General features: G+C 42.1%; 2 protein-coding genes across 3 annotated transcripts in view; one reads left to right on the forward strand and one right to left on the reverse strand.

Moving 5' to 3' along the window:
• Positions 1-12,750, reverse strand: part of neur (E3 ubiquitin-protein ligase neur) — a 47,903-nt gene that overhangs the window by 33,399 nt on the left and 1,754 nt on the right. Inside the window, exon 1 of one of the 2 annotated variants that reach the window (XM_066726256.1) lies at positions 10,298-10,509. The exons of the other annotated variant lie outside the window; for it this stretch is intronic. Within the exon in view, the coding sequence (XP_066582353.1) occupies positions 10,298-10,331 (34 nt within the window). The 5' untranslated portion in view covers positions 10,332-10,509. Of the gene's footprint in view, positions 1-10,297; positions 10,510-12,750 lie in introns of those variants that run through there. 2 annotated transcript variants of the gene reach the window in all.
• On the forward strand, positions 11,348-12,749 carry LOC136772973 (uncharacterized). The gene is made up of 4 exons (XM_066726262.1): positions 11,348-11,921; positions 12,012-12,188; positions 12,264-12,378; positions 12,438-12,749. The coding sequence occupies exons 1-4, from the start codon at positions 11,855-11,857 to the stop codon at positions 12,553-12,555; spliced, it is 477 nt and encodes a 158-aa protein (XP_066582359.1). The 5' UTR covers positions 11,348-11,854; the 3' UTR covers positions 12,556-12,749.

Raw genomic sequence — 12,750 nt, forward strand, 5'->3', positions numbered from 1 at the left:
TGAATTCGAAAAACTACATACATAAAAAGATGATGTGCGGTACCAAGTTCACATTCTCTGATATTCAAACGCTAATATCCTTTAAACTAAAAGTCCTATCGATAAAAACTATTAGACATATTTATAGAACTCTTTGGGGTGCCATTGGAACTCCTGTTAAATATCGTAAATTAGAAGACAAATTTTTTGTTTAATTTACGATTTTTAACTAGAGTTCTGATCTGATGGCACCCCAAAGAGTTCTATAAATATGTCTAATAGTTTTTATCGATAGGACTTTCAGTTTAAAGGATATTAGCGTTTGAATATTAGAGAATGTGAAGTTGACACCGCATATCATCTTTTTATAGTATTTCGAGTTCAATCCTCAGAAGTTTTTGAAAAAAAGCAAGTAACTGTAGAACTTGTCCGGGTGCTACAAGAACTGTTTGGTTTTTTTCCATTTTTAAAATTTGGAGTGCTAACTTCACACTGGTTTGCGTTTGCCCAATTGAAAATCCCAACGTTTCCGCCCTTTTCCAATGCTGCATTATCCAAAGCCTCTGTTCTGACAAACGATCATCTGGCAGGTGTCGCACAGGACTCGAAAGTTTTCCTCTACAATATATAAAACAGAAAATTACCATTGTGCAAGAAACGTCGAAGCAGAGAGTATTTAAATGCACAGACTTCGTCAGTGAAGCTTGCGTTAGAATGTGTCACCCAGCAGATAAGAAATCAACAGCTTGCTACTTGATAAATATAGCGTTGTGTTGCAAGAATATCGTCAATATTTATAATTCGTGACGATCTTGTTGCATGCGAATCATTAGAGTCTCGAGACTCTACTGCCTCGAACTCGTATTTGGTTTCCTCGGCGAATTTATAAAGTAAAAAAACTGTTTACAGAAAGAATTGCAAATTCTCGGGGTTTCGTTGAGCAAAAACCGTGTCGAAGGTAAAAGTTAGGGCAGACAGTTTTCCAGGAGGTTTTTTTGCCTTCAGGTGGATCCAGTTTACTTGGACTTTCTTGGCGTATAGGGTGCTGAGTGCGTCTGGTAGAGGTGAGGTGGGGTAGGGTGCGAGGCCAGACTCGGCGGTTTCGACAAAGGTGCTTCGAAAAAGATGCATGGCAGGTGCGTACGCGTGCCGTTCGACCAATCAGACTCCTCCTTTTGCCCCACCGAGCACAAGATCGTTTATTCCTCTCGCCTGGACACGTATGAACCTTCGAGGAACGAGAATCAATCCCGAGCAAAGGAAAACGGAAGCACCTGCACCTTCCTTCCTACATCTCATTGACAGAATTCTGCCGGACCCTTGAGACCAACCAGTCATCCTTCTACGTATATAGTCTTCAGCTTCTTAATTCTCTTCCATTCAAAATCCTAATTTTCTTCTTATATGCCCCCTATATATATCATATATATTTGTATATACATTATAATTCTCTACGATCTTCACGTAAATCCTGAAGAATCATCCAACATATATCTGTTACTCGCCTGTTATAGATCTTCAAGCTTCTCGCTATTTAAATTATAGAAAAAGGAGCAATAGCTGAGGTAGATATAAATTTTAAGGTTGCGAGGGAAGGTGCTGCTGTCGACCGGTGATCGGCTTAATTTTCATCGTGAAAATTCAATTGCGAATCGACAGCTGACGAAGCGATCTGGCAACTCTTCGGGCACTGAAATAATCCATAAAATTTTCAGTCCAAGTGATAAATTATGCGAGGCTTGTCACGCGCCTTAAATAATTCGTATTAATTGATCCGTGCCGCCTGGCAACTTTCTCCAAACCGCACCACCATTCGGCCCACTCTGCACTCTTTGCACGACAGAAAATATCTCGAAGCAGATCCCGTTTGTCGTGTGCCTAATTTTTCATCCTTTCTCCAATTCCTCCTTTTTTCCCTTCAGCTCGCATCCAATTGCAACTGTGACTTTGTATCGGCAGCTGCCGTCTCTCTCTCCCCCCCCCCCCCCCCCCATAGAGCACCTAGTAGCTTTAAGACAACTTTTAGGTGTCTTTTAGTCAATTGGATGACTAGATGTCTATAAGATCACTTTTAGTCAAGTGTGCTGTATGGGTCTCTATATATATATATATATGTATATATTGATCTGGCACCACCATTTGGCAATATTCAATAATGCGACAATTTTAAAGACATCAACATTAAGCGACGCAGCAACAACTGCTTCAGTTTCGAAATGAGAATCAATGATCGAAGCAAAATAGTGGCTGAAAGAGAATGTAAATCGAGTGGTTGAATTTTAAAGGAAAAAGATAAATCGAAAGGTGCGAGCCTGAAGGAAAGCATGTTGAGGGTTACAAGGGACACGAAAGGAGAGTCTTGTTGGGTGAAAGGAACTCATTGGGAGCTGAGGAAGCTTTGCATGAAACGGCACGTGCCTTGTTTTCGTGCGAGGCTTACCAATCGTTCCTTTAAATAAAGTTCATTACCTCGTGATCGCCATTGCAAGTAACACAAAGAACTCGCTACCTCACCAGTCACGTATACTCCATCCTCGACAATTGTCTTTAATGCATATGCGAGGGAGAGAGAGAGAGAGAGAGAGAGAGAGAGACTCGTGGAGAATTCGTCTCACGAGCTTCCCTTTTAAATAAGATATAATAGCGCATGGGACTAAACTTACTCGTTCAACTAAAAGGATCCTCTATTAATCCAGCTGCACTTACCTGAAACAAAAAAGAGAGAGGGTGAAAATCTGCTGGTTATAGTCGAGAATTATTGGCAACGTGGAGAAAGATAGAGATTTTGTTCGAATGGGTGAATAGCCGAATGTGCAACAGGCAGGAGGGCTGAAAGAAGGGTGGAAGAGTTTTCGAAGGGAACATCTGGCGCCAGGTTAGAGTCCAGGTTTCATGGACTATCGGAATGCCAGGGGGTATGGGAATCCATTTGAATAAAATCAAAGGTATGGTATAGGGTAGGGCATATACTGCAGGCTAAAGGTCACCGTCCCTTTCCCTATCTTCGAATCTAGCCCCTCCCCCCCTTCCCTACTTCACTAAACCAATTGAAAGAGTAACATAGGTGTACGTCCACCTCTTCAAAATCACAATATATCAAACAAATCCTTTCGTAACACTGCATGATCAACTACAGCCAAACGAGGCAATTTTTGCCAATGTCAAACTAGAAAATTAGAAAATTTCTCTTTCGTCACGTACATATATATATATGTATACATAGGTTTTGCCATGTGTTTCCCAGGTGCCAATGCTGGAGAGAGGAGGGTCTCCCGCGAGAGCCCAGGTGCCTGAGAATGTCCGTCGAGTTCCGATGCTAACCTGAAAAGCTTCTGGATCGAAGCCATTGATTTTGGCGCATGTTCGTCGCATAGAAGACATCTGCTCACCAGAAGACACTGATGCAACGTCAACCTCCGACCATCTCAATTATTTACAATTGCAGCAGGCCGTAAAACATCATCGGAGATGCGTTCGCCTCGCACTCTCTCTCTCTCTCTCGGCCTTTTATACAACGACTGTATACGGATTAGTGTACCTAGTAACAAAATATCTGAGAGAAAGCTCAGTTTTATCTTGCAAGAATTTGTAACTGGATACACCAACGAGTATACACACATATATATATATATATATAAACGTTGGTTAAAAATTGTTCGGCAGCGAGTAACAGGTTGCGGACACGATGAAAAAAATCCACTTTATCCGTGTCCGTAATAGCAAGCTCGAGTGTACTTCCAAGGAGTGCCTATCCTTAATACAGAAAGAGGCTTTTAGCTGTTCCAAGGCTCTTGCTCGCAATTTCCACGAGCAATTCACGTACACCATCTCGCTTCGCATTCGGATAAAACGGAATTTCTGCGCAGATTTTTCATCACCTTCTTTAACACTCTTGTGCCTGTATTCTGATTTCTGTCTGGTATATTCTATACATGCAGCACGCATTTATACGTATTTTTGAATTTTCATATAGCATCGTGTTACCGTGCAACGGATTTTTCAACCTTTGGATAGAGTCAGCTGTGTACTGGGCGATCCCTGCGGCACGGTACACCGAAACCAGACGCCATTGTTCAATTAACAATACTCTGCTGAATCGCTCACAACATATTCCATTCATTTCTTCCTCCCACTTTGTACCTATACCTTAATTCTCTCCTCTCCACCGATTATGCACGAAAGAATCATCGAAGGAGCCAGTTGAGGCCAACAACATTTCTGCCTCTGCTAAATTAATAACAAACCGTTATAGGTATATGTCTTTTGCAGTAGCAGCAGTCTTTTGTCAGCTGCCCGTAGCCAACTCGATTTCCTGTCGACACGAATTCTTCCAGGAAACTATAAGTAGGTATCATATTAATAGCCTTGTTCGATGATAACAGCTGACTATGCAGCGCTGGCTATTTAAGCCCAAATAAAATACACTTTGCTCGCATAATTATTAAACAATAATCCGATGGAGGAGTTGGCAGTATATTAATCGATGAAAAATTAGGCTCTCCCTTCGATCAATTTGCCTCTGGTCATATCGGCTGGATAAATTCTTAATTAAGCGGGCCGAATCTGGCAGCTGCTGCAGTTTCAAAAAACGCACGTAGCTGCATGTTGCTATATAGCGTACACATGTTATATTTCCATGTATATGTATACGTTACACGCAGAGTATCCATGAGGCCTCGCGAGAGTCTGTGAAAATGGCAGGTTGCAGCTTCGAGAGTCTTGGCTCGAATCAACTACCTGACTTTCCTAGACGCGCAAGGTTCTTTTTTTCTTCTCCGGTGCTCTATTCATACTTGCATGGCTTTCTTGAAAAACTTTTCCTTGTGATTTCTGTCGGGAAGCAGGGGAGGATATCTACACGTGTACCACGTGTTCCCAGCCGAATCTTCGGCCCGCTATGCCGAGTACTCTTCCTTCGAAATCCCAGGTAATCGCCGTAACTGTCCATGGAAATTGAAACAGCTGCTCGTCCAGCCAAGTCTCTCCTCGACTCTCGAAAACTCAACAATCCTGTGAAATAGTCTGGTCACTCTGGCACGCGTTCCCACGGGCTACTGCGCGTATCGTTAATCGACGATTGTCCGATTCGATTGTTTACGAGCTCTTGGACAATCGTGCATCATTAACTTGCCTTGGGGTAATGGACACTGGACAATGCTCATCGTCCCCGTTTCGATTCATTCCAATATCTTGTCGAAATTGGAATGGTCGGTCCTATTTTAGTGCCAAAGTGACAAGACAACACATGGAGAATTTTTTTACGAGAGAGAGAACGAGTATATTCTTCAGGGCGGACTGGTCGCAATTATATGGTTTAATTGCAGAAGCACGATAAAAAACTGTGTAGGCGGTGGGTTAATAGTAGTATAGCATAGGGTCTCTCAACCGATCTTGATCATTGCCTAAGTATCTCTCGCAGGCCGTAGTTATCCCCTCCAGGAGCGCCAGCCGCCACGCGCCACTATGCTTCATTGTCTTGCCAACAGAAAAGGATCCGTCTCGGTTTGACCATCTCTCTTCATCCTCGACGAATATCGGACCCTCCTCCTTCTCCATGCATGGGTTTCTTTCTCGAGGCAGCAGCAGCAGAAACTACTCCCAACATCTGTCGTACCACCACGCACCACCCTTACCACGTTCGCTTAGTAACAGCGTCCACTCTCACGTTCTTTCCTTCCGATGTGATCCAAAAATCATCTATCCATTTCCTGCCAGCCACGCGAGCGACGAGACTCGAGTTTCTCATCAAACTTGCCTCGTCTCCTCCGGTTGTTCCAAAGAGAGGGGCGAGGATGGCCCCTCGCTTCCAAATGGGATCGTTGGTTGAATGAAAAGCGAAACTGTATCGGCAGCTTTGGACGAAAAGTATAAGAGTTTGGCTGGTTTCGGTCCAAACAGGAGGAGGCAGTGTGCGAGGTCGGTCAAGCCGTCACATCTGCCGATTTGCGGCAGGTGGCGTGGCGAGTTACCGCTGGTCGAGCAACCAACGCCCCAAACGGGAGCAATTTTGCGTCCTTCTTCCACCAGTTCTTCGTCCATTGGTTCGTCCTCCTCCCTCCACCGAGCCACGCGACAGCACGCTTCGGCGCGTGTCGCTATCCCCCCCCCCCTCCAACTCTCTCCAACTTCTTTTCCATCCATCCCATTCCAATTCCTTCCACCACCTTGGCTGGGAGAGAATATCCTCCAATCCTATCGTTCCCCCCAAACTTCGTGATACCTTGTTTATAAACACTACGTTTCTAACAGCAATACCCCGAAACACAATTCCAAAGAAGAGCTCTGCTTCGATATTTAGAAAAAACTGCCCAACAACTCTCTGTACAAAAGAGCTCATTCCGCTTTAATTGGCCCTTCCAGGGAATCGTACTAATGCATCCTGATACTCAAGGGGAAAGATCCTTCTCTATAGCTACAACGAAGGGGTTAATATATAATATAACGAACACAAGTGCCACGATTCCCACTGTTTATTCGGCGACGCCAACGATCGTCGCTCGACTATGAGTTATGACGGATGAAACATCGACTAGTGCGCCAAATGGGGTTGTTGTTTCGGTAAAAAAAAATGTGTAAGAAAAAATGCACACGATGACTGAGCAAAAAAAAATTGGAGAAAAAACGCTGGTCTACAAAAAGTTTCGCGGTTCAAACATGTGGTGCAAATGGCGCAAGAGAGCAACACCGGGGATCGTTATTTATTTTTCTATAGAAGAACACATTGCGAATTCCGAGGATTCGACCCTCGACGCTCCCCCCGCTCGTAACACGGGACAGAAATAAAGTTTGCAGGGTTGTTCTTCTCATCGGTGTAGAACAATTTTTTTCTTGCCAAGTGGGTTCACGTTAGGTGGAGTTGTCGCTATTACCGAGGTGAGCTCTCTCTTTCTCTCTCGAATCGAGCCCTCGAAGGTTGCAAATAGCCTCTTTGACGTGCGGCCAATTCCCTCGCGCGAATCGCGTGGATGCCACGGGACACTTTTGTCCGTTACGCCCAGTACATTATCGACGTTGGCTGAAATATATCGACGAAAACGGAGAAAGCTCGACAGGCGCTTGAAAGAGAAAAAAAACGTGAAAAAAAAAATTATTAGGTGGAGCGGAAAGAGAGAAAAAGAGGGGAGGAACAGAATCCATTGGAGGTTCGACTCGAGGATATCGATGCCGGATGGTGGAGGTCGAGATCGAAGAACGTGGTGCGAGAGGGACCTTTTCCAATTGACGTCATAGCCGTACTGTTTTAGCCTTTTTTCTCTCGGTCGAGCGAGCATCGAGTTAAGAATACAACGCGACGGGATTACTTTTGGCCCTGTGTACTATTGCAGCGTTCCGCACTTGGAATAGCCTAACCAGCCTGAATTAAGGATGCTACGTCGACACCGCTCTTACAATTCTTTACGCTTCTGCCGATACTCGGTCGAATTAGACCATACTATTTTTTTTTCTTCTGTCCCATTCTGTAATTTTCCAAAATCTTTGCACCAATAGAAAAGAAGAGTGATCAAAGAAGACTAGTTATATAAGAGTTTATTGTTCGATATTTGGTAGTTATATTAGTTACATTTAAGAAGAGAGAGAGAGAGAGAGAGAGAGAGAGAGGGAGAGAGAGGACAGGGAAACCAGAAATCTATAAGAAAGCTGGCGTGTTTGAGCCAAAAATAGTAGTCCCTCTTATTTGTATGTGTACACTATGTTCATTCGGTGATTCGCGCATGCACGTTTAAGAGTTCCACTACGTTTATATTGCAAAGTATGCGACATCCATGTATGTATTTCCGTGTTCGGAGGGGCCACCGCCCTCCGTAGTGCGTGACCTCTCTGTCTGTCTCTCTTTCTGTACGCTATCACAGTTTTCTCTTCATGTATAATAAGGTTACTCTATTTCTACCTCCCTAAACTTCATTAGTGCATAAAGCCAGTAAACGTATTACGTCCCACTATGAAGAGCAATTTTAAAAATTCCAAAAATCATATTTCTCGCAAACATCGACTCGATGTTTTCGTTAGGCTTTCATGCCTATATACGCAGAGCGAAAGATCTTGCGTCATAAAAGGGGATGGAGTAGGGGGGAGAGAAGGACTTTTCACAATGCGATTTTCCCCATTCGACTGCACACATCGGACCTAGGTTCTGTGCCTCTTATTTTTCAACATTTTCCACGGATCGTCCTTACGGTCGGCACAAAAGGCACCTTAAAATTTTCTCTTCAAGGGCGAACCATTGTGAGACCACTGGCATCTTGTGATCAGCTGGTGAATCGCGTGGGAGAGTCAAGGCTTCCTGAGAGAAATTTCTGATCGTGCAACGGGATTCCATTAGTTTATCCACGTTTATATGCCTGAATATTGGATCAAACAACGCTAGACTTAACGTTAACGTACAGAAATTCAATTCCGTCGAGCGTCTCGTGACGCACGAGAGACTCGGATCTGTTTTTCTCCTTTCCCACAGCGCCCCCTCGCACTTTCACTCGTAACCGTCCTTTTCTCTTTCGTTTATGTCTATCCGCGAAAATGGCCACACGCAGCCAATGGCCGGTAGTCTGCAACGTCCTACGGTATAAATACACATATCGAGAATTGGGTCGCTGGCCTCTGCGATGGCTTCTTCCACTTGGAAGACGCAATTCCTGCCGTTCTATAATTCAATATGGCGATAATTATTGTAATCCCCGTTACGGTAGTTCGCGTGACGTGGCGTCATAAAATTGAAGGGAGTCACCGATGGTCACGTTCGCCGTTGTATGGAAACGGATTGGGATTGGTGGGAGGAAACGTGCAATCGCGGTTTTCAGCGTTACGAGTCTTGCTTGGACCGTGTGTCTGCCATATGACAATAACATCTGTGGGCCACGCGTTAAGGTTGGGTTTGGTCCGCGCCATAGGTAACACTCTGTAGTACCTGAATGTCTCTTGACTACCTACCCTGCCTGCTGCAACGGGACCATCTTACAAGCCTTCAAAACCCTAGCGGCAATCTAATAGGACCCAAAGCTATTTTACAAACACTATAAATCTTTCCGTATATGTCTCCGTATCGTAAAACCCTTTCTCACCCTATCCCTATTTTTTAGAGACTGCATATCTACTTTCTTCATCAATATATCTTATGAAAAATAATTAAAACCGGTAAGCGTTGTTCCAGCAATCAATCACATGTCAATTTCAATCGAGTATAAATGGTTCAGATTTGGTTAGGTATTAGATGATTCCATATGTACCGACTGGAGATGTTTTGCCACGCTGTATACATAGATGGCGCACATTTCTTGTTCGACTCCCGTCAATCCCGGCCAGGCTGCAATCTCTTTCTCTCTCTAATCTCTACATCACTCTCCCCTTCGTCTACATATGAATTGTACGTGTCGGTAAGTCAAATATTTCGTTCCCCGTGTAGAAAACTCTCTATGATAAAATTACGGAATAATTAATCCTGTAATAGCAGTATGGAAAAATCAATAAATACGTTGAATAACAGAGAAAAATACGATGGAAAAAACTCTTATAAAAGTAACCATTTACACGATTTAAAAATGAATCTTATTAAAAAAGAAAAGTTGGCGAACGATTTTACAGACTCCTATGTTTTGATTTATGTTTATCAATATAGCTGACTTTGTCGAATGGATACTATCACGAGTTATGAGCAAAAATGATGACCCGAGGAAAACAAAAATGTCAAAATACATACAAGACTTTTATGATGAACATAGGGCAGAATGATACAAATGTGACGTTATGGATGAAACCTGGAGTATTTAAAAATAGTAAGGAATATCGATGAGGTGAATAAATATGGGGAAATAAATCGGAAAACAAGATGGAAAAATAAAGGGTCGAAAGCGACAGCAACTGATGCTGTTAAAGGTGAAAAAACTGGAACACATTACTCTCTTCTGCATTCACTGTAAACTGGCAGTATCGGCGAATACATGCTCGACATAACCTAAAATTTGTACTAGGAGAACCGATTGTCGGCTCCGACTCAGGACAAGCGAGACAAAGTCCGCTGAATGCTATTGCTATTAAATTCAACTTCGAATAATGCGTAATTCGTATTAACCTTCTCATTGAGGAAACTTCTATCGATAATTACGATGAACGATTAGCACGAATAAATAAGAAATAATTAATACTCAAAGAATTGTTAGGGTTAAACGAGGAGAGGATAGATCTCGTATAATTCAAAACGATTGACACATGGATAGGATAAGACATGACAGAGAGATGAAAATATTTTTAGGCCTCTCTAAATGAGAGACAGATGAATTAGAATCCGTAATTCGCTAAACGAAACGGATGTAAAATTGACACTCACCGCTATGTCCGGTGTTGCTCGAGGACTGGCCCATTATCGTTCGAGCTACGACGATGCCAGACGTGGGGGTTAGTGCTCAGGGTACGAGGAGGGTTCACGTGAAAATACGGATGCATGGGTGTACAAAAAACCGAGACATTTTTTCCGAAAACGCAATTACATCGTGAAACCGCAGTGTCGCTACGACAGAGACGGACGGCCGCTTCCAGTCAGCCGACGAGGTGATTGGCCGCACAATCCATAGCGCATGCTTACCGCGCCATTTTTCAAATTTTCATTCATCCCACGCGCCCTTATTCACCCGCATATCCATACTAGCATTCCATTGTCGTTTACTAACAATAACATCTTAATAAAACCAAAGTCAAAAGAATTTTATGCTTCTTTGTCGTGCTTCTTTTCCCTTAATACGATACGACATACTTATATATATATATTATATACTTTTATCGAACCAACCAGCAGCCAATCAGACTGTAGCCAGCTTAGCTGCGTCCAAAGCTCGCGTGTAGCTTGAAATTAGATACCGCGACAACAAACTTCTGTTTATAAGCGTTTTTCTGTGTTCTTTCTCTCAAACATATTAATACTGATTGACAACAAATGTCAACAGTAGGTGTTCACAGAGACTCTCGATGAAAATATCATTCATCCTGTGAGTTCCCAGTTGACATATTTATATGTATACACACAGTGGCTCGAGAAAATCACTCTTCCACCAATTTTGCAATAATAACATCTTAATAAAAAGGTTTGTCATTTTTTCACTTTTCATCAATGTAACGATACTGTACGAATATTCTATCCCTCTTTTTACACGTGTGCTATGCTTTATTAGATTGAGCGCCCCAATGCAAGTACAACTGCACCTAAATCTCGCGTGCTACGAATAAATGGGATCACGCGGCATCACGCTTCTATCCATAAATGTTTCTTCTTCTTTTGCTTCGATAAAGATCCATGCTGCCTGGGAAAGTGGACGTTTCGAACAATCATTGGTCGCTTATAGGCAACAAAAATATTGGAGGTTTTGAATATTTTAAGTAGTGCGCGTTGTATTACGTCGACGAATGTTCATCGATCGTGAAAATCTTTAGTAAAAGATCCGGTTAGTGTATTACGTTGGAACATACGGTTGCCTTGGGGACCACTGTGCAAAACAGTTTGCTAGCACAGTTTAAACCGTCGCGAGACAAAAATTCATCAATGAAACTCGCGAAAGACTCGTTTCGTTCAGTGCTAATTTTAACCTATTTTTCAAAACATTTTTTATAAAACTCCTCTTTCGTCCATGAATAATTATAATCGTTAAAGTAGTATTGTACATAGTAAAAAACTTAAATGCGTCTTTGGTGAGAGAGAAAGACGACTTTGTTTGCTTCATACGGATTACAGGATAGCATAATACACCGTCAAATTTCAGCGTTATTCAGGCCTGTTCCTTGAAATGACTCTTATAAAAGAATACACGCCTCTGTATTTCTTGACATCGAATAGCTGACAATGTGCCGTTGAATATTCGCAGAAAAAAAAATCTTCGCAACATATTCTAACACAATGAACGACCCATTTCGTAGAATCTTTCTGTGCTTTTTCGCTACTATTCTTATCGCTTCCAAGAGAGGTTAAACTCTTTTTGTTTATGTCATGCATCGACGCAAAGTGATAGAAGAAGCTTGTAATTTGAATTTAGAATGTTTACACTGGTTTTTAGGTTATGCCATCGACTGCTTCAAGTGCATTTCAATCGCTGGGGATAACAAATCTTGCGATGATCCATTTCATAATAATGGAAGCGAGAGTCTTATAGAGTCACCTTGTCTTGGTGGCCGTAAGGGACGTGACGGCTTGTTTCCTGCCACTGCTTGCGTGAAAATAGCCGGAATTTATGGTAAACAATTTCAACGTTACATGTACTGTATTATATTATATACAATTGTAGAAAGAGTACAGGTTTTTATTGTAGACAAAACTGGTATTTCCATAACCATAAGGAGCTGTGCTTTAGACAGTGGCTCCTTAACAGCAGATTCTGAACTAATCCGGATGTCACATTGCGGCGGCTTCTATCTTGATAACAAGTGAGTGAAATTTCTGACGATTTTCTGAACGAAGAAATGCTGAATTGTGCAATTTTTAGGTACATCAGAGGATGCGTACAATCCTGCAACGATGCGGACGCTTGTAACAATGCTGATCAGAAGTTTCCATCATTTCTCCTTCTATTATTATCCATCATCATTCACGCAACATCATAAAGCCATTCATTAATTAAAAATTACTTTATCAACCAAATTAATGACTGGTTCGATGATTGTATTGTTTATATCTTATCATTAAGTTTCTCATATTCTAATACAGTTTGACGAATCTCAAAGATTATTATTATACATATACTGTTAACGACTATTAATTTATCGTATATATATATATATATATATATATATATATAT

The sequence above is a fragment of the Prorops nasuta genome, unplaced genomic scaffold (genome assembly GCF_024137725.1).
Source record: "Prorops nasuta isolate Cenicafe-Biocafe unplaced genomic scaffold, Cenicafe_Pnas_1.2 PNAS00004, whole genome shotgun sequence".
NCBI classification, from domain to species: Eukaryota; Metazoa; Arthropoda; class Insecta; order Hymenoptera; family Bethylidae; genus Prorops; species Prorops nasuta.

What these genes read in the sequence shown, in the direction of transcription:
- LOC136772973 (XM_066726262.1), top strand. Translation starts at nt 11,855, where the DNA reads ATGAACGACCCATTTCGTAGAATCTTTCTGTGCTTTTTCGCTACTATT. An exon ending in TCTTATCGCTTCCAAGAGAG is followed by an intron (nt 11,922 to 12,011) that starts GTTAAACTCTTT and finishes ACTGGTTTTTAG; the next exon opens with GTTATGCCATCGACTGCTTC. An exon ending in GGCTTCTATCTTGATAACAA is followed by an intron (nt 12,379 to 12,437) that starts GTGAGTGAAATT and finishes TGCAATTTTTAG; the next exon opens with GTACATCAGAGGATGCGTAC.